At 40.7% G+C, this 19,447-nt stretch overlaps 1 protein-coding gene across 2 annotated transcripts in view; it reads left to right on the top strand.

Moving 5' to 3' along the window:
* Window positions 1-19,447, top strand: part of TDRD3 (tudor domain containing 3) — a 388,945-nt gene that overhangs the window by 35,698 nt on the left and 333,800 nt on the right. For both annotated transcript variants that reach the window (XM_063125988.1, XM_063125987.1), the window contains exons 4-10: window positions 2,059-2,219; window positions 5,463-5,604; window positions 7,132-7,203; window positions 8,710-8,859; window positions 9,828-9,965; window positions 13,038-13,194; window positions 15,165-15,290. In XM_063125988.1, the coding sequence (XP_062982058.1) occupies window positions 2,059-2,219; window positions 5,463-5,604; window positions 7,132-7,203; window positions 8,710-8,859; window positions 9,828-9,965; window positions 13,038-13,194; window positions 15,165-15,290 (946 nt within the window). The remainder of the gene's footprint in view (window positions 1-2,058; window positions 2,220-5,462; window positions 5,605-7,131; window positions 7,204-8,709; window positions 8,860-9,827; window positions 9,966-13,037; window positions 13,195-15,164; window positions 15,291-19,447) is intronic.

Genomic DNA, 19,447 nt, shown 5'->3' on the forward strand with positions numbered 1-19,447 from the left:
CTGAAACGGCACCAAAAGTAGTAAAAGTGCTTCAAGGCTTGTGTTCACCTTATATCTGAGAAATTAAGGAAAGTAAAGGAACCTCTCGTGCAAGCACTTGAGTCATTGCTGACTTCTAGAGGGACGCCTGCTTTCACTGACGTTTTCTTGGCAGACTTTGTAGCGGGGTGGTTTGCCATTGCCTTCCCCAGTCGTAGTTACCTTTCCCCCAGCTAGCTGGATACTCATTTTACCGACCTCGGAAGGATGGAAGGCTGAGTCGACCTGAGCCGGCTGCCTGAAAACCGGCTTCTTCTGGGATGGAACTCAGGCCGTGGGGAGAGTTTCGGCTGCAGTAACTGCCGCTTACCACTCTGAGCCCTCGAGGCTCAAGAAATTAAACTCAGCTTCAAATGATTCTAACCTGTTGTAAGAATGATGTGTCTTTCCCTGCCAGGTCTGCCCTTACTTCATCAGATTAGGTAGGCACTATATAGAGGGAAGTGAAAAGTTACACAGGTTTATTGGGGAGAGTGCAGAGGCCCTACTCCCTGAGCCACTAGAAGAATCTTTTCCCCCCAGACAGGACTATGTGTGTTCAAGTTCTGTACTGGAATAATACAAATTTGAATGAACTTAGTTGCCCCTATAGAAGAAAGGCAGTGAAGGAGTAACAGTATCGTTCTTCATGGACCTTAGAAACTTCAGACTTACAAGCTTCAGCCACAAGATGGCTATATTTGATTACATTTGAAGAAAAATGCTGAATAACAGCTTACTGTATTATGAATAGACTTAAAATATTTCAAACTTGTAAAATGATCAAATGAAGGAAGTCTGATGATTTTCAGTGGTTTTTAGACCAATTTAGAACTAATCTAAGCTACATGCAATTAGCACTTTTCTTAATAGTTATTGTTGGACTATTTTATTTAATGTGCAGCAATTTAGGTTAACTATTTTGGTGTTCTCTACAAATATTTTAAATAATCAGTTGGTTATGTAAATAATATGAAGGAATTATTTTTTTTACATTGTAAGATCCAGATCCTATCTCTTGTCTTTTTCATTTTAGGCAATAAAGTGATCCATTTTTCCTTTATGGGATGACAGTTGCATGGATTATATAATATTTTGAACTTGGAAGGCACAATTGTATAATTAAATGTATACAATTCAAATGTCTGTAGTCTTCATGTGACAAGGTTAAAAATGGATGCTTGCACTGCTGTGGGGGTCAATTAGTTGATGAAGACATTACGTAGCTGGCTTCATAGGGTGGAATGGAAGAAGGAAATTATGGTTAGATTTCGATGCCCAGCTTTGTGACTGGGACAAATTTGTTATTTTATAGATTGTCCTGTACTGACTGCCTCTTGATACAGGCTGGAGTTGAACACTTCTAAAAGGAAACATAGTTTGTAATCAAAAGAATTTTTAGGCAAGCTCAAGGATTTTGGGTGTCCTATGGAATTTATGGCTATTTTACTCACTTTGAACACATGTTTCAAACAGCTTTAGAAAGGACTCTCAATTTCAAAGCCAGTTTCCTTGTACCATAGAGGGGGGCACTGTTGTCTGAGGAAAAAGCTGCATAGAACTAGTTATGTGAGAGGGCCTTCTTGGTGGCTGCTCCAGTGCTCTGGAACTCTCTTCCTGGGGAAGCTAGGCTGGCTCCCTCCTTGGTTCCGGAAGCAGGCTAAAACTTTTTTGTTCCAGCAGGCCTTTGGAGAATAATCTGGCCCTCCATCTATGTTAATGTCTTATAATTTTGTTGTGTATTTTAAACATTTATGGTTCCCCCCCCCCCCTCCAATTTATGTTTTAAACTTTGTAAGGCCTCCTTGAGGCCCAGCATGGGGCAAAAGCCTGGATACAAATAAATATTATTAATAATAATAATAACAATGATGATGATGATGCAGTTCTTTGGATCCTATCAAAGTGTCCAGAGAGAAATTCAGTCAGATACTAATTAGAGTTACTGAATGCAACAGTAAATTGGCACAAGCGCAAAATACAACAAAGCTAATAATGATGATTTTTTTAAAAAAAAACTTTTGCCCTTGGTCTTCACAGCTGGAAGGTCCATGTGTTCTACAGATCCAAAAAGTTCGCAATATAGCTGCACCAAAGGATAATGAAGAATCTCAGGCTGCTCCCAGAATGCTGCGTTTGCAGATGACTGATGGGCACACAAGCTGCACTGCAATAGAATATGATTACATGTCAAAAATAAGGTAAACAATGCTTATTTTGGCTCTACAAGTGACTCTTAAAGCACTTTAATTGTCTGAAATCTTAAAATACACTTTAAATACACAGAATACATCTGTGTTTGTAAGATCCGCTAAAGGAGAAAGAGTTTGTTCTTGAAATTAAGTATAATATTCTCATATGAAACTCCTTTACACCTTTTTATGTTTCTGGTGTATTTCCCCAAGACTAAATAAGCTAATTTTGTTGCTATTATGTAGCAACCATTGATTTCCCTATACAGAAGATAGAGAAAGAAGTATATTGTAAATAATAACTATTTATAAAAATTGAATTAAATAGAAAGCTTTAGGGAGCGATCCTATGTCTGGGGGGCACATAGGTTTGTTCAGTTTCCTGGCTCTGAGCTCATAGACAGGGCACTGAGTTGGGAGCCAGAAAAACGTGCTCTCCTTCCCCTCCCCCTCATAGTTGGTGCAGAGAAAACTGCAGTGGCTTCCTCTCTGCGCTCTTAAAATGGAGTGCGGAGATGGGAAAAAGAGGTATTCCCTGGGGTAGGGAGGGGAGGAGACTAGGGGACATGGGGTTACAAGGTATCCCCGGTCACCCTCAGCCTCCTTCCCTCCCCCTACCCAAAGCCTTCGCTAGTTGGGCGAGGCACCTCCCGCTTTTCATTAGATACTTGTAAGCCTCCAAACTTGAGTTTGGATTGCTCCCTTAAGGTGACGTGCTTTATAACTAGAATTAAAGCTCTCCATCAGATTCCTTGGGCAACTTTATGATGGTGTTTACGGTATCCATTCAAGAAATAAGCTTGAGTTTGTCATAGGATGGTAACAGTTGAAACTCCATCTGACAAGCTGATTGAGATGGATATGTGAAATGAGCTAAATTTCATTACTAATGTGCTAATGGTTTGCATACAGCCTGTGTCTACTACTGGTTTGAGCCTGTGTGCATGTTTGAAGTTTTGAGGTACTCTTTTGGCACTGATCAAAAGTGGTTGTTGGAGGGGGAGTTAAAAAAAAAGGTACCATAGGTTGTGTGTTGCTACAAAATTTACTACTACAATGAACATCCTTTTCATGGAAATGAGAAATGTTGAGGCTAGAAAACAGACATACTCATATGAACCCACAGGTTTCTGTTCCAGCAAAACACCTATTTCACAAAAGGACACACCAATTTCCCCGAATCACCTCTAAATAAATTCCTTTAAATCAACTTCTCCAAATTAATTTCTCTATAATATGAACATGCCCCTCAAAATCATTTTCTCCAAATGTATAAAACTCCCCCACAACCTCGACCCCCCCACTTCACTCCTCTCTCTGTGGATCACTGCTAATCTCTCTCAGAACACAAGCACCCCATTCACCCATCACAGAAACACTGTGTATTCCACCCACCCACCCCGCAACGCACACTGACTTTCCAGGCTGGGAGAAGTCTGGGAAAGCCAACCACAGGGACAGGAATAGGACTGGGAAGGCTATGGAGTGAGAGGGGTTTGGGGAAAAGAAAGAACTTGAAAAGCTGGAGAGAAGCTGGGAATGCCAGCAGGTGCTTTGGTAATCCAACAATAGCTATTAAAAGTGCTAATTGCAAGGATCTTAAATTAGCTCTGAATTCCCAACTACAGCCATAATTGTATTAGAGATTTGGAAACTCATGAATTAAGTGCTGGCAAAGGATAATATCTAAAGCACCCATCTGTCTAATACAATGGTTGAGAGCGTTTTTCACTCCCAAGTGCCAAATTCAGATGTGGCAAAGGTCTTGGGACGTTGCATTCGAACTGTTGGTTGGGGCCAAAGGGAGAGTGGACAGAGCCAAAATGTGATTCTTACCAATTTTAAGCCAACTCAGAAGTAAGCAGGTCAAGCCTCTATATATCTACTCAGAAGTAAGTAGGACTGAATCACTCAACAGCACTTTCAGATAGCATCTCAAACACACAACCATTGCATGTCTAAGCAGAAACACACATGAACAGCGTGTGTACTTACAAGTGAGCAGCCTGTCTACTCAAAAGTTAGCAGAACAGGCCTCAGAAGTAAGTAGGACTGAATCACTTAGCAGCTTCATCCCAGCTGCCACCTCTTCTAAGCAGGAGAATTTCCTTCTTTCTGATCAGAGATAAGAACTTTTCCTAAGATAAGAGTTTTTTCTGGGCTGGGAGAAGGAAGGTGAATGCCTGGGGAAAAACTGGTGGGCCACATGGGGACCCTCTGAGTGCCAGGGATTCACTCTGCCTAGGGATATGAAAGACCAAGTTCCAGCTCTCACAACTATTGGGTTCCTTGCTTTATCTTGGGTTAGCACAGAATATAACAGGTATATGAACAGGCCAACGGTCTATGAACACAAAAAAAGTTGTATGTTTTTTATTTAGCTCATGCTTGATCCAGATATGAAATGTTTCATGACACTTTACACTGGATTGGTCTTGATGCTGATTAGGGATTATCGATACTTGATAAGGTTCTATCCTCATTCTGTACTGCTTGGCTAATGTCTGACGCCCTGCATCTGATGGGAGGGGTCCATGTTTTAGTTCCATGGGATCCCTGCCAGACCATGAACATGCATATCCCAGTGCAGTCCCGTAGAGGTAAGATCCCCTTGAATTCCAGTTTCATGTACTTTTATTTCTAGGATCAGGATTCATTCCTGCCCAAGTATTTCTACCCTGAACTTGATTTTTGAAGTGATTGAGTGCTGATTTTCTTAACTTACTCAGTCAGTTTGATGAATGAGCATAACAGCTGAAAACTGACATCATAATGATGAATGTTCTGTAGATGCTGCAGCCTTGAAGCTGCATTTTGTGTTTACCTGCTTTGACACTGAACAATGGATACACTTGATAAAAAGTGTAGAGTAAAACATGTTTTCAAGGAGTGCTGTCAGAAACAATATGGAGATGGATTCTTATGCTTTCTGCATAACGTGATAGTGATGGGACATGTGTCTTCTCATGACTTTTACCTGTGTCTTCTATGTTAGTATAATGAATTCTTTCTAGTGATACTGAAGCAAATTCTATTGCAGCAATTTGGCATTTAAACACAATACAATGTGGTTCCCCAGTGTTATAAATAGTAAATGTTTGAAAAGTTATTTAACATGCAATATTTATAATAAATTATTTTAAATCTATTGCATAGAAGGCAATTCAGGACAACATAACGAAAACAACCCTGTATTGTGTTGTCCTACTAATTTAGCAACATTTAAAGAAGTACTCTTTTTCTTGCATGTAGTCTGAACACCCCTCCTGGAACAAAAATTAAACTATTGGGAATTGTGGAAGTGAAAAATGGCTTCCTCCTTCTGGATGACAGCAACACAGTGATCCTTGGCGGTGAAGTGGAACATCTTATAGAAAAGTGGGAGTTGCAAAGGGTGAGGTAACATAATGTTTTTTTCCTACCTTAAGTTGAATGTTTATCTTCAAATTGTTTATATCTGTAAATAATGATGTCATTGTGATAATATCAGGTTAGTGCAATTAGTTATGTCTGATAGTGCTATGGTTAAAAATGGTTAGCCGGTTTTGTTAGCAGTTTGAGACATCAAAGAAAAAATGGACAGCAAAGGATGACCAATAATGGTAACTGTATTTTGGTTAATTTAACTCTGTGTTGACTTGATTATTTTGCTCTTAAATGTAACTGAACTCTCAGGCTTTGTGAATGTACCAGTTAGGGAATGGTGGATTAGCTTACCAGTGAGTTAGATAAGGGAAAAGGCATAGGGGTTTACATGAGTCATGCACGGGCAGAAGGTAGATTGGGGTCTACTGGTAGATCCCTAGGTGATTTGCCATAGATCAACATGGTTTTTTCTGGCTCCCAATTGTAGAATAATAGCAACAACTCTTCCCCACAAATTGGGCTGTTCAAGCTAAGAAGGCAGTTGGTGGGGTGGGGGACATTATTTTTGGTTTGAAAAGTCTTGGAGTTCAATTTTGGTACTGAGAACAAATTTCTGGTCTGAGATGCATTCAGGTGTGTCTTGTTCCTTAATTCTATGTCTGCCTACCTGTCTTTCTGAGTCACTGTTTTGTACATGGCTCCAGCTGGTGGCGTTCCAGGAAAAATGAAGTAGATCCTGTAAACTTGAAGACTGCCTATCCCTGCCCACATGACTTCATTCCCAAACAAGAGAGGGGCTGGAAACCAACAACAAATTCTGGATTCAGAATCTGGCTTGTTAGGGAACACTAAACCAGGAGTCCTTGTTTGCATATAATGTCAAACTTTTGCTGCCTGCTTAGTTTAGCTGCTCCTACTGACAGGAAGAGGCAAACAGGAATGATTGTCTGCACCAGCACATACTTGTGACCAATAAGTGTGAACAACGCCACTGTGTACTACTGATGAAACTGTTGTAGGGTGGGGTTGGGGGAAGCTTAATTCACGTCTAACACTTAAGTTGTGTTGTGTGGCCAATTCCTAGAATAACTACCTCGCCTTGTTGTTAGAGTGACAATGTGCGAAATATGAGACAAGTACTCTGTGGTTTTATGTAGCCTTGTTTCCATCCTAAATAGCTTTGAATCCATACCACATTTAATTCATCAGTAAAATGAACTGTATATGTAATGATCCATTTATTTCTTTAGGGACACGAGCTATCAGCACTGCTGTTAATGTCCAATATAAGTTGTGTAGTCCTGTTTAGAAAGTCTCCACACTCTATTCAGTTCTTCTGTGCCTTCACATGTGTGAGGAAGAAAGAACAAATTCTGAGAAATATGCTCAGAACGTATGTGGTCCTTATATGGCTCATTAATAAGTTGGTAGGTGCAGGGAATGATAGGTAGGGTGGAGGGATCTCTCAATCTCTTGCTATGGTATTAGAAAAGCTCCTATTTGCTTTTCATTTCTTTTCCTTGCCAGTTAATGAAAATATTGCTTAATTTTACAGAGTTTATCAAAACACAACAGAAGTAACATAGGAACAGAAGGTGGACCTCCTCCCTTTGTGCCTTTTGGGCAGGTATGATACATGTTTTAACTTTTGTGCCGCAGTAAAATATTTTGCACCTTTAAAGTGTTAAAGTATGCTGTATAAGTCAAATGGTAAACATGCCATTTAAATCTATTTTAAATCCTGGTTATAACACAACAAAAAGTGGACAAGTCAAAATGGTGGAGTGTGGGGTGGGATGGGGTACTCATGCAAGGCACTGTACCTACAGGATTAGAGATAGATTTTAGAGAGCCTCAAAGAACTCTCTGTACAGATTGTGCGTTACAAGGTCCTAGTGAAGCCCATGCCTGGAGATATCATAGTCCACACTCTTAGCCCAGGAGATCGCTCCCTCTAGTATCAGAGGCAATAAACCCTTATGCACCATTTGCTGGGGAACATTGGTGGGAGGGTGCTGTTGTACCATAACCTAGAGAGTCCCTGGTCGACAGCTGATTGGCCACTGTGCGGACAGAATGCTGGACTAGATGGACCCTTGGTCTGATCCAGCATGGCTCTTCTTATGTTCTTATAGTGGCTCATCTTTCAGGTCTGTGTCATCTAATGAAGGAGTATGTGAGGTGGCAATATAGTCCTCCTTTCACACCTTCATAAAACCTTGCCAGTCAATGTCTTTAAATCTGCTGAAGCAGACTTTGGCGAAAGGGCTGTTCAGTCTGTGTTGCAGCCCTGAGTCTAGCATCTTGTTCCCTCCTGAGGCTAGGATATACCTGCTCTGTTAAGCCCCAGTGTCTGGCACCAGATAGGGAGAACAGAGAATTTGATTATCTATTAATTCTCCTACTTGTTCACCAGACAGCACTACAACTCCGACACGCTTGGGTGGATATTCTGAACTCCTTCATTTGGGGGTTGGTTCATCACTACATCAGCAGTTTCTGGTGTTAGGGAGAAAGTAGGAGGTCCCACCTCCTAGTCTAGTCCCTAGGCCAAATCTTTCCAGTTAAGGGATTCAGCCTCTTAGTGAACAGAGTGGAGAGCATCCAGTATATGAACCACAGTCTTGTGAACAAATAGAAGGTGAATTCACAGGTTAGAGAATCCTCCCTTTGCTACTTTGTGAGTTTGCCTGGACACCATCACATAGACGGTTCTTTCTTCAGCCCCAAATTTAATGACCACGCTCACTTGTTGGAGCAGCTCTTTGACAGTAGTAGTAACAGAGAAGATTTGGGAAGATCACCCATCTCAGACTTCAAAACTAGCTTAGTGGTTAAGTTTGAAGTCATATGCAAGTTGCTCATCCCATTTACCATAAGGGTTCAGCATTCATTTATCCACATGCGCTTTGGGCTTTGTTCAGGAAGGAACTGAGAGCTTTTCCCCATTACTTGGCACCTGCCTAGTAGGTAGGAAACCTTATTCAGAAGAGTAAGCAAAGCTACTAGGAGTTCTAAAAGTTTTTGTGCTGTATCTTGCATGTGTACAATCTCATATATGAGATGACATAGATACCCTGAACAACAACTGTTAATCTGTTTACATACGATAATCTTTATTCTATCTTGCCAGAGATGTGTATCTCAGCTGCAAGTGGACAGCAGAGAGCTTGATCGGAGAAAAACTCTGCAAGTGACAAGTGTGGCTAAACCTGTTGGAGATAATGATGAATTTGAAAAACAGCGAACAGCTGCTATTGCAGAAGTAGCAAAAAGCAAAGAGGTAAGGATCACCTTCTCCCGTACAATCCGCCCTGCACACTCAGGTCCTCTGGGAAGAATTTACTCCTGTCAGCCACAACTAGGCTGACAACTGTTACCCAGAGGACCTTTTCTTCTGCTGCCCCCAGACTGTGGAATGGCCTGCCGGAGGAGATTCATCAGCTAAAAGCTCTCTCTGAGTTTAAGACAGCCATAAAGACTAGTCTCTTCCAACGAGCCTATCCAGATGAATTTTAAACCTAAGAGTTTTAAGATGTTGTGATTGTTATTTTAATATTGTATTGGTTTTATATGCTCTTTTAACTAGTTTTATGTATTGTATTGTTGCATTTAATGTTGTTCCCTGCCTCAACCCATAGGGAGAGGCGGGTAAGAATTATTGTTGTTGTTGTTGTTGTTGTTGTTTAGGCTATTTAGAAAACACAAGTGCTTGAAAAGTATGTTTTTGTCCAACTTTGTCTCAATATCTGGTTTCCAAAAATGCAGAGGAAGTGGATTGTTCAGGTAACAGAGACACACCAACCAAAGAAAGTTTCACAAAGATTATAAACTTATGCATACCACTCTGGGGTGGTTTCTTTAGCTGGTGTGTGTGTTACCTGGTATCCTACAGAGAATATATTGGAACTGAAGCACCTTGCTTTCTATGAATGCAAACAGTTTAGTAGTCTTAAGATTTATTAGGTAACATACTGAGAGCTTTACCTGTACTAGAGTTTAATCTGTGTAGTGTGGGGGTGATATTCTTCCTTACAATTTCTATTTTAACGTATTAGATAATTCCAAAAAATTCTAGGCTTTATAACCTTTTATAGTGTTGGATACAGGAAAGGACAGTCGTGACTAGAAATCAGAATTTTGGTAGCAGGAATGTTAAAATGGGTATAGTCAGGTTGGATTTCTCAGTAGTTTTATAAATAAAGTTTAAACGCTATGGTTTTACTGAAACATCATTTCTCTTGTCTAAAGACCAAGACCTTTGGAGGTGGAGGCAGCAGTACCAGAAGCAATCTCAGTGTGAGTGTAGGAGGGAATCGAAGCAGGGAAGTGTTCCAAAAAGAGAAGATGAAACCTGAAGGGAAAAATGAAGGTGTCTATCGAGAACTGGTAAGCCCTGGGATCTCAGCACACCTGCAAACATCAATATTTTGTATGACGATTGAAAGATGCTCAGTTGCTGGTTCTGAAAAGAATATATACATGTCAACTAGCTCAAAATTTGGCCTTTTCTGGAGCTACTAGAAATACAGTTGAATAAGTACAAGTTCTAAGACAGGTAGTCCTTGGTTCATCTCTTGCCTCAACTGTGAACTCATTATCTGGCCTTAAACAAGTCACTATCTCTTACCTTCAGTTCCTCTACAATATTGGCACAATACCAACCAACAGAATAGGGATTTGGAAGGATTATTGAATGTGTGTGTAGCATTTCGATTGCTAAAATATACTAAATGCTGTTTTTTATACCTTATTGCTGGTTAGAAATGAAAAGTTTAAGAAAGAACAAGTACCTTTATTTTAAATAAACTCATACAAAGACACAAGAGATCTGGTTGAGCATTGCAAATACCATGTATCTTAGGGACAGTTAGGTGCCCCAGTAATGCTGTTAACTTGCTGATCTATCTTGGGATGAGGATGTTTCAGGAATGGACCATGAAGATTGGCCAAATTGATTTATCTGGCTGAAGTGGGGACGTGGCAGTCAGGAAGGCATTTTCATATATCTAGCGTTCCCAAACTTCCCACACTCCTTTAAGTTATAGCGGAAGACATACAGGTCAATGAAGTACAAATTGCAAAAAGAAAAAGAAGAAAGAAAGAAAGTCAGCTAGTATCCTAACGCCAGGAACCTTTTCTCATAATCAAAATGAGACACTGCCCATGCAGCCTTGACCATAGCAAAAGAAATATTAGACATGGTGCTAGGTTAATCCCAACAAAAAACAAGCACCAACCATATGTGTAAAATAAGCCATCATGGCTGAGTAGCAAATTGGAGTGTCCTATTTTGCCTACTCAATGGTCTGTTGTTCTAGCATCTAGATCTGAAGCTTCTATGGACCTTAGGCTACGTCTTATTCAGTAAAAAAAAAATTGTTTGGGGTCTGTCAGACTCCACAACGCCTTTTCAATAAAGGTCTGTCTAACTTGCACAACTGTTGGAGATGTAATGCATCTAATGCTTCTTTAACTCATATGTTTTGGCAATGCCCCATAGTCACCCCTTTTGAGGAGGAAGTTATAATAGGATAAACTTTGTGCTGAAACAATTCATAATACGGAACAATGTACATGTCCTTGTAAATTACCTACTGGCTTCTTGGAAGTTAACACATGGTCAGCGCAGATGGATCTTCAGAGCGCTTATGACAGTCAAAAGTCTTGTATTACCACATTGGTAGGACAAATGCTCGCCTCCCATAATGCAATGGATTGAGGACATAATAACACTTGCAACTTTTGAATGGGTGTTATATAGGTGCAACTTGCGAGTGGATACATACATAGAAACCTGTGTATAACTCTCTCCATATTTTTTTAATGAACTGTACACATGATGGAAAGATGACAATATTGCTATGTATGTAATGTGTGGTTTTCCCCTCTTGTCTTTTTCACAATGTATTTTCTGTTCTGGTGTGCTGATATTCCCAGTAAAAAAAAAAAGGGTGGGGTTAAAAAAGAAAATAGCTGAGTTTCTCAATGAGAATCTTTATCTTCCCAGTATATGCATGAGACCAGTATGAAACTATGGCTGAGTTCACACGACACAACATCCCACCCTATGAAATAAGCCACGCAGTGTGGGTTGTGATGGGAATAAAACCCAGTCAGACCAACAGGCTGACCGTTGGTTGTTCTCCCCATCCTTCTCCCTTGGTCTTCCTGGCAGCTCTGGCATGTATCCCAAAGGACATGGTGGCAGAACCCGTCATGACTGCTGCAAAGTCCCTCTCACTGTGGGAGCTGTGACCTCAGTCGCAGTTCTGAGCATTTTTATTTTACCCTGCCAGATTTCTGCAAATTGGGGCTGGATTTTTTTATTATAATTTCTTCAGCCATGATAATGTGCAGCATTTGTGTGTGTGTGTGTGTGTTTTCAGAGTTCCACAATTGTGCAACTCCAACTGCCAAAAATATATAAGCTCCCCTTGCTTGGTACCTTGTACGTATCAGCTGTCAAACATACAAGATAACTGAGAAGAGGAGAACTGTGTATAAGCTGATTTTGCAGCCTTTGACAGGTGGGAAAAGGGGTGCAGATCACCCCCATGATGACCCCAGGGTTTTAAGTGTTGCCCTGACCCTTAGTGATTCCCTGCTTTGAATCCCCACTTGCCCAAGTCCACAGCATGTTATTCTCATGGAGAGCTTTCCACATCCTTTCACGGTAACTGCTGCTACATTAGACAGCTGTCAGAGTTTGCTGTAGTTCGCATGAAGGGGATCCAAAAGGTAGTGGCTTGCAGATCTCTATGAAAATAACATACTGGGGGCTCAGGCAAGTGGAGATTTGAAGCAGAGCAACTGCACAACTCCGAAAAAACATTTCTTTTTTTTTTTTAAATACAGGCGCACTGGAGCTGAAAAATTACCGGGGCTGAAAAATAAACATTTTCGAACCCAATTTGTGCAAATGTAGGGAGGGTAAAATAAAAAGGGGGGTTAGTGAACAATTGACCCTCCGAAGTGCCACTTGGGCACCATTGCAGGGTCTGTCACTCGCTCACGGGTGAGGCCACTCTGCCAGAACTGCAAGTTTTTGCCACTCTTGCTGAGCGATCACTCACCAGTGCACACCATCCGTAATGGGTTGGCAGTGCCAGGTTCGGATGATACGCCAACCCATTGGGTGTTCAACAGCCCCCCAAAACAAGTCATGGGTTGTTGGGGTGGCTTGTTGTCCATACACTAGCCACCCTTCAGCAATTGGCGTGGTTTTGCACGATATGACATCCGATCGTGGCTTGTTGCCCAAGATGGGTTGTCATATCATGCGAACTCAATCATTGGCTTCATAAGAGATTACTCATACTTTAATCAAATAGATTTGTCTAACTATTTGTACATTGAAAGTTAATGTTTTAATTTGATAGTAATGTTTACTTTAAGCTAAATAGTTTTCTGAAATACATTGCATGCTGTGATTGACTTTTGTTCTTGTCTCTCTTGAAGGTTGACGAAAAGGCTCTCAAACACATAACAGAAATGGGTTTCAGCAAGGAAGCAGCACGGCAAGCACTTATGGATAATAGCAACAATCTTGAAGCTTCATTAAACTTTCTTCTGAACAGCAATAAACAGATGACTGTTCAAGGGCCACCCATTCGAGGTACAGCCTCAAAGGCCGTCCTATAGAGAAGCATTTGCATAGGAACAAATTATTCTGAATTATTAACTAAAAGTTGTTTTGTTATTATTCTTCAAAAAACACAGCCTTTGGGGCAGGAGGGGGAATTATATGTATGCCGCCTTGGGTTCCTTGGAGGAGAAAAAGGGAGAATATAAATGCAATAAATAAATAAACCTGTAATCTCTTTCCAAATAACATTGCTGGTGATGGGTTAGAGCAGGGATAGACAAACTGCAGCCTCGGCTTCATTTCATATATGCATGGTGAATCCAAGAGGGAGGGGCAAAAACAGTGGTGGGGGGAAATCAGAATTGAGTGGGTGGGGGGAAAGTACTTTGTAACTTAACTGGATTGTGGGCTCTCCCACACTAGAGGCCTTCAAGAGGTAGCTGGACAACCATCTGTCAGGGATGCTTTAGGGTGGATTCCTGCATTGAGCAGGGGGTTGGACTTGATGGCCTTTTAGGCCCCTTCCAACTCTACTATTCTATGATCTGTCCCTCCCCCAGCAACCTGCTGGGTTGGGAGGAGGAGCGTGAGAAAGGGGGATGGCAGAAAGCGAGGCTGAAAGAGAAAGGCACCGTGCCCACTGCCAGCGTCTGGCTTCCAACAGATTACTCCAAAGGGAATGTGGCACTTGACAGAAAAAGATCCCCAGCCTTAATCGGTTCAGAGTGCAGGACATGATACATGTGATCTATATTCTAGCCCACTAAGGGATTTGTAGTGCCAATGCTGAAGCCTCTTGATGTAAATGGCTGACCTACCCTAACGCAACTGAGGACTCAGTATGCATAAAAGCTAAAATTAGAGACTAAAATGTCCTCATTAACCAATGTCCGTGTTGTATTCTACCACATCCATTTTGGATGCTACTGAGTGTTTTTGGCTGTCAACTTTGGCTTGATTTATGTTGAAATGCCTTCTTCTTTTTTACTCTTGATTATTGTACTTAGATTTGTATTTGAATATTTGCCATTAATTCCCACTTCATTTTTATAGTGGGCAGGAAGCTAATTCAAATATGCAACCTTCTGCTAGAGGCCATGTTCCATGTTTTTGTGTGTGTCTGTTCTTTTATTTTTAAGACTTTTCTAAATTGAAGAGCCAATGCATGTTGGCTATCTTGGTTGAATGAGTGAAGAATTTCCTTATAGTAAGCTGCTGCGTATATGCAAGATAAATGACTCATGTATCATTTTGAGTGGACATAATGTAAAGGATACATTTGAAGGGTCATAGATGTAATAATGCTATAACTGCAGTTACTACTGTAAGAACACAGTGCTTTTCACTTTCATATTAATATTGGTTATTAATATTTAGAAATGCCACACAAAAAAGCTATACAGAAAATGGAAGGCTGTGGTTTGAAAATTACAACAGTATAATGAGAGTGATACCACTCAAACCACAAGGATATCAAAATAGCTTTCATAAATGAATATTTCAGAAATTTTTACAAATTTTTACAAATATACAAAATACAGGCACAACAACAATATTTCACAAAGCCTGTAATATCCACATACAATCTACATAAGTGAATTATTCCTATGAAGCGTCTTTTTTATATAAACAGAAAACAGAACTCTGGTTACTATGCTGTTTCGAGGGTTCTTCTTCAGTATAACGCCACTCAGTTTACAGAAGGAGCCACGGCTACAATAGAAAAGAAACCCACCAGGGTTTATCACCATATCATTTCTGTTTCCTTAAGCCGACAGTAACGCTCTCATGTCTCAGTCAAAAATGCTGACACATTACATGAACACTGAGATCCTCTTTAATAACATAGACCTTAATTGTATTTCTTAACAACCATCTAGTTGACAAGGGAAATTTTAAGGGAGTGAAATAAGTCTAAGTGGTATTCATTTTCAGTTGCTTCATCACATAGGCTCAGTTTATTTACCCATGTCTAAATATTCTGTGTGGTTCATCTCCAGGGAAAGGAAAGGGCAGAGGTCGAATGCGACCTGAAGATGAGGAGGAACTGGGAAATGCTAGGCCGTCTGCTCCAAGCACATTGTTTGACTTCCTGGAGTCTAAAATGGGTACTCTCACAGTAGAAGGTATGTAGAAAGGGTGGGAGTGGCGGTGGTCTATTTTGTTTTTTACAGGAGGGGCTTGGCTGTTCACCTCCCACTGATGTCTTTCATAGAAGGGTTCTGGTGAATCCATTGGTCTGATCTCTTAAAATTAATGTTTTGGCTACTTAGGATTTGTATTTACCACACAGGACCTATGAAATAAAATTCTTCAGTAAAAATTCGTATTTTAGCCCTAGTAATACATTGGTACTTGACAATAGTAATTTGCTTCCAGCCATTGCAATTTCACTTGTTTCTTTGTCTGAACTTCCAAAAAAGAAACTTAATATGAAGATTTGATAGAACGGTAACTTCCCTTTTCATCTTAAACCTTAGGAGGACTGGAACCCAATTGGTGAAGGAGCTTGTTCTAGCATTGCTTTGAAAGTTACAAATATAAATCAAAGAGAAATTTCCAAAACACTACTGAGAAATCCAGGACACAACAATGCCTTAGTCCGAAGTATCCCTGAGATTTTAATTTTTGTTTATAATAATATTTTTTAAAAAATCACTTGATTTTATCTTAGGCAAATCAGCAATGTATGTTAGTTTCACAAAATCAGAGCCTTTCATTTTTGTAAAGATATGAAAATGTTTTGTGGCTGAATAGATCAAGCTGTAGTTCTACTGCATCCATTGGTGCTAATGATCTCCTATTTCCCCTGGAGTTCCTGCCAGATGGTACAACAGAATATGTACGCTGCATAGAGAACTTGCTAAGAGTCACACTGGGATGGCCATTTGATTTACTTTCTGTAATGCTGAATCCTAGTAGTCTGCTTGAAACAGAACTCTGTTGCGGAAGGTTTATTCTGTATGTATCCTAGAGATATTGCTATTCTAATCTCAAATATCCATCCTGGCAATCCATGAATAGTGTCTGATACATAGATTGCTGCAAATCGAGGTGCATTTTAAGGCTCTCTGGACTTCTCCTTGTTGGTTACCAAACAGCTAACAATAGTCAAATGGTTTTAAATGATTCCCCCCCCCCCCAGAGTTGTTGGATGACTGACAGCAGGTGGATATTTCTTCTAATATAAGCTAGTTATTGACAGTTCATCGGTGCACATGTAATAAGCTTTTCTTTCTACAGATTCAACTGCTGTCTGAAGGCACAAGTTAAATTTGATACCTTTGATATTTATGTAATTCACATTTTTGAGGTTAATGTAATTTGGCTTCTTCCTTGAAGCTGTTCTTTAGCAGTTCTGGAAAGCAAATCGGAAACATTATATTTGTTTGCTACTTCAGAATATATCATGCAGAACATTGTGGCTCATTGCTCTGCTTTTTACTCCAAAGAGGACAATATTCTGGATTGTAGGTTATTGCAAGATCACCTGTTTAGTTTCCAAAAGCAAGGTGACAGTTTGATGGCTGTATGTAAGCAGAATGTTTGAGAAATAAATTAGAGGACATCAAGTGCTCTCGGATCTGACTATGCATTTAGAACAAATATTTGACTGACCAACCACTTGTAGATATTTCTGAATATAGATAGTGGTATATAATAAATACCAATTTAACATGTTGATAGGCTAACACATAATGAAGCAAAATGTTGCAAGATACTCAAGAGATCTCATTTATACTTGGGAGAACTGGTAGCATTTCCCTTCTAAGAATTTGGCTTTGACCAACTGAAAAATTACAGATAACCCTACTGAGGAGTGCGGAAGAAATTAAGGAAAGAACAAAGGCTGGTTTCTTCTCTTGCATCAAAAGGAGCTGGCAAGGGATGCAGGAGAAAGTAGCAACTAAATGGAAAAATGGGGACCAGAGTGGATCAGTTTGGGTGTTCTCTGTGGTAAGAGGGGAACAAGGCGAAGTTCAAACAATTGAAGGCAAGGTGGTGAAAACTAGATACAGGCATTGAATCTGGACTTTGTTCCAGGTCGTTGGATCCTGAGACAAAGCAGACTTCCTTCCGAAACCAACAGAATCAAAGCTGCTTCAGAACAAGGCTTGTTTGAGACTTATGTTTTGGAGAGGCGCAGACCTCGTCTCTTACAGATACTTTGGGTTTCTTCATTTCTCAAAATGTTGCAGGGGAGGAGGGAGTGTGGTTGAGTGATGGAGTGGTCCACCTTCTAACCCTATGGCACATTTTAGCGTAGGCTCCAACTACTGTGCTTTGGGGAGAACAAGAATGTTCTTGTTCTTAATTGAAATCTGAAAAACAAGATTTATTGAGCATACGTTGCCACATCCGGTGTCAGCTGGCGGGCGGGGGGTTTTCTCATGCGTGAAGACGCACACCCATTATCTCTCCATTTCCAACATCCCTGTCCTTAGTTTTTGAAGAGGGTGCTCCTGTCTCCTAGGAGCAACAGCAGCGGCGCTCATAGTGGTAAGCATCTAGCCCCTTTGGCAGCTGCTGCCAGAACATCTCCTAGAACACACATTGGCTTCCGGTACTCTGAGAGTGTAGAGTGTCCTGCCAAAAGTGGAAGTAGTGACACTCTGCATCACTGGGGATCTGGAGTGGGCGGTTTTGCATTGCTGCAGATTAGCAATAGGGTGAGCAAAACAGTTGTGGATGTGGGAGGCAGAGAATGGCAGCACAGGAGAACTCTGTGGCAGTGGCAAAATCAAGTGTACTTGCAGCGAGAGAATTGTGGGTGGGGTGCAAAAACCCAACCCTGGGCGGGGTGCATGTAGACTGCAGGTTGTGCACCCCTGACTGTAGATGCTATGTAGTCCTTAGAGTGTTGCAAAAAATTTTTTGACACAATAATGGGCCTTGCTTTACAACTTCACATTACTAGAAGCAGATCAACAGTTCCCTTTTACAACATTAAGTGAATTGACAGAAACTTCCCCCATCTCCTGTTGTATTATTCGTTCTCCAATGAGCCATTCACCAAAACCCTCAAAAGGCAAATAAACACTTTTGCTGGACAGTTGTAACACAACTTAATTTGACATTTTAGAGCAAGACGTTTTGTTACACAGCTAGACATCTCCTCAGCTATTATGGTAAAAAGTTGGGGAAATGGTCTGGAAAACGTTTCAGTCTTTGCCTTAATTGCAAAGCAGGAAAGCTTTTGTCTTTTGCTAGGTAGTTTTAAGATGACAAGCATGTCCCTTTTAAGCTGTCAGTCAATCATTTTATTCACTTAGGCTCCCTTGAATCTGTGACCTTGAAACACTCATGCCAAACTAACCTCTTTCCCTTTAAAGGAAGCCACAGAAATTCACTGGGTCGAAAACATCAGCCCATGATGTTTAATAAAATCAATGTTTATTTAATGGATGGTGGCTTTGAAAGACCAAAATTACTGTCAAATACAAATAGTCTGATGTGACAGAGAATTACACTGGCCCACTGACCTGCCTACCTCAAGGTGGGCTCTGAATAAAATAGTTCTAACAAATGTTTTTGTCTGTGTTCGGTCTGAATTCATAAAATATGTTAGGGAGATCTAGCGTGGACCTACACTATATACTTTTGGCTTCGTTGCTACCTAGCCACTACTTCCAACTTTCTACTCTCACTGATCCCGCTGGACACTGATAAATCCCACTGGGCAAAAATGATTGAAGAAAAAATCTGCACTATCGGGCTCTCGCCTCCTCATCTGCTGGTAATGGAGCTAGCAAAGGCTAAATCGATTGTTAAACAGGGATTAGCGGATATTGACCAGCAGGAACTACAGGGAGCTGCCTGTGGCCCATGCTCCCCATACTCATTAGGCCTAACTAGACACACTAATAAAGATGGTCCTCCATATTTATGCTGGTTGACTATTCCCAAGTATAGGAGGGCATTTACCTTGGCTAGATTTAATGCCCTTCCTTCCAGGTTGATGGAAGGCAGATATTTGTGAACCGCCCAGAGAGCTTCGGCTATTGGGCAGTATAAAAAATGTAATAAATAAATAAATTCCTTTATGCATAAGATGCTGCCCTTGTAACGAAACTGAAGTAGAAACCGTTACTCACGTCCTGTTTTTTTGTAGCTTCTATGATGATATCAGAAAAGAGCTGATATGCCCTATTATACAGGCTTTGCCTGGGCGCTCCCCAGGGACCCTGATGGTGAGCCTCCTCCAGGGCCAAAATAAACCAATCACTATACAGGTTGCCAAGTTTCTGAATCTGGCCATTCTCATCAGACCACATATGATTGC

Source organism: Elgaria multicarinata, chromosome 5, assembly GCF_023053635.1.
Source record: "Elgaria multicarinata webbii isolate HBS135686 ecotype San Diego chromosome 5, rElgMul1.1.pri, whole genome shotgun sequence".
NCBI classification, from domain to species: domain Eukaryota; kingdom Metazoa; phylum Chordata; class Lepidosauria; order Squamata; family Anguidae; genus Elgaria; species Elgaria multicarinata.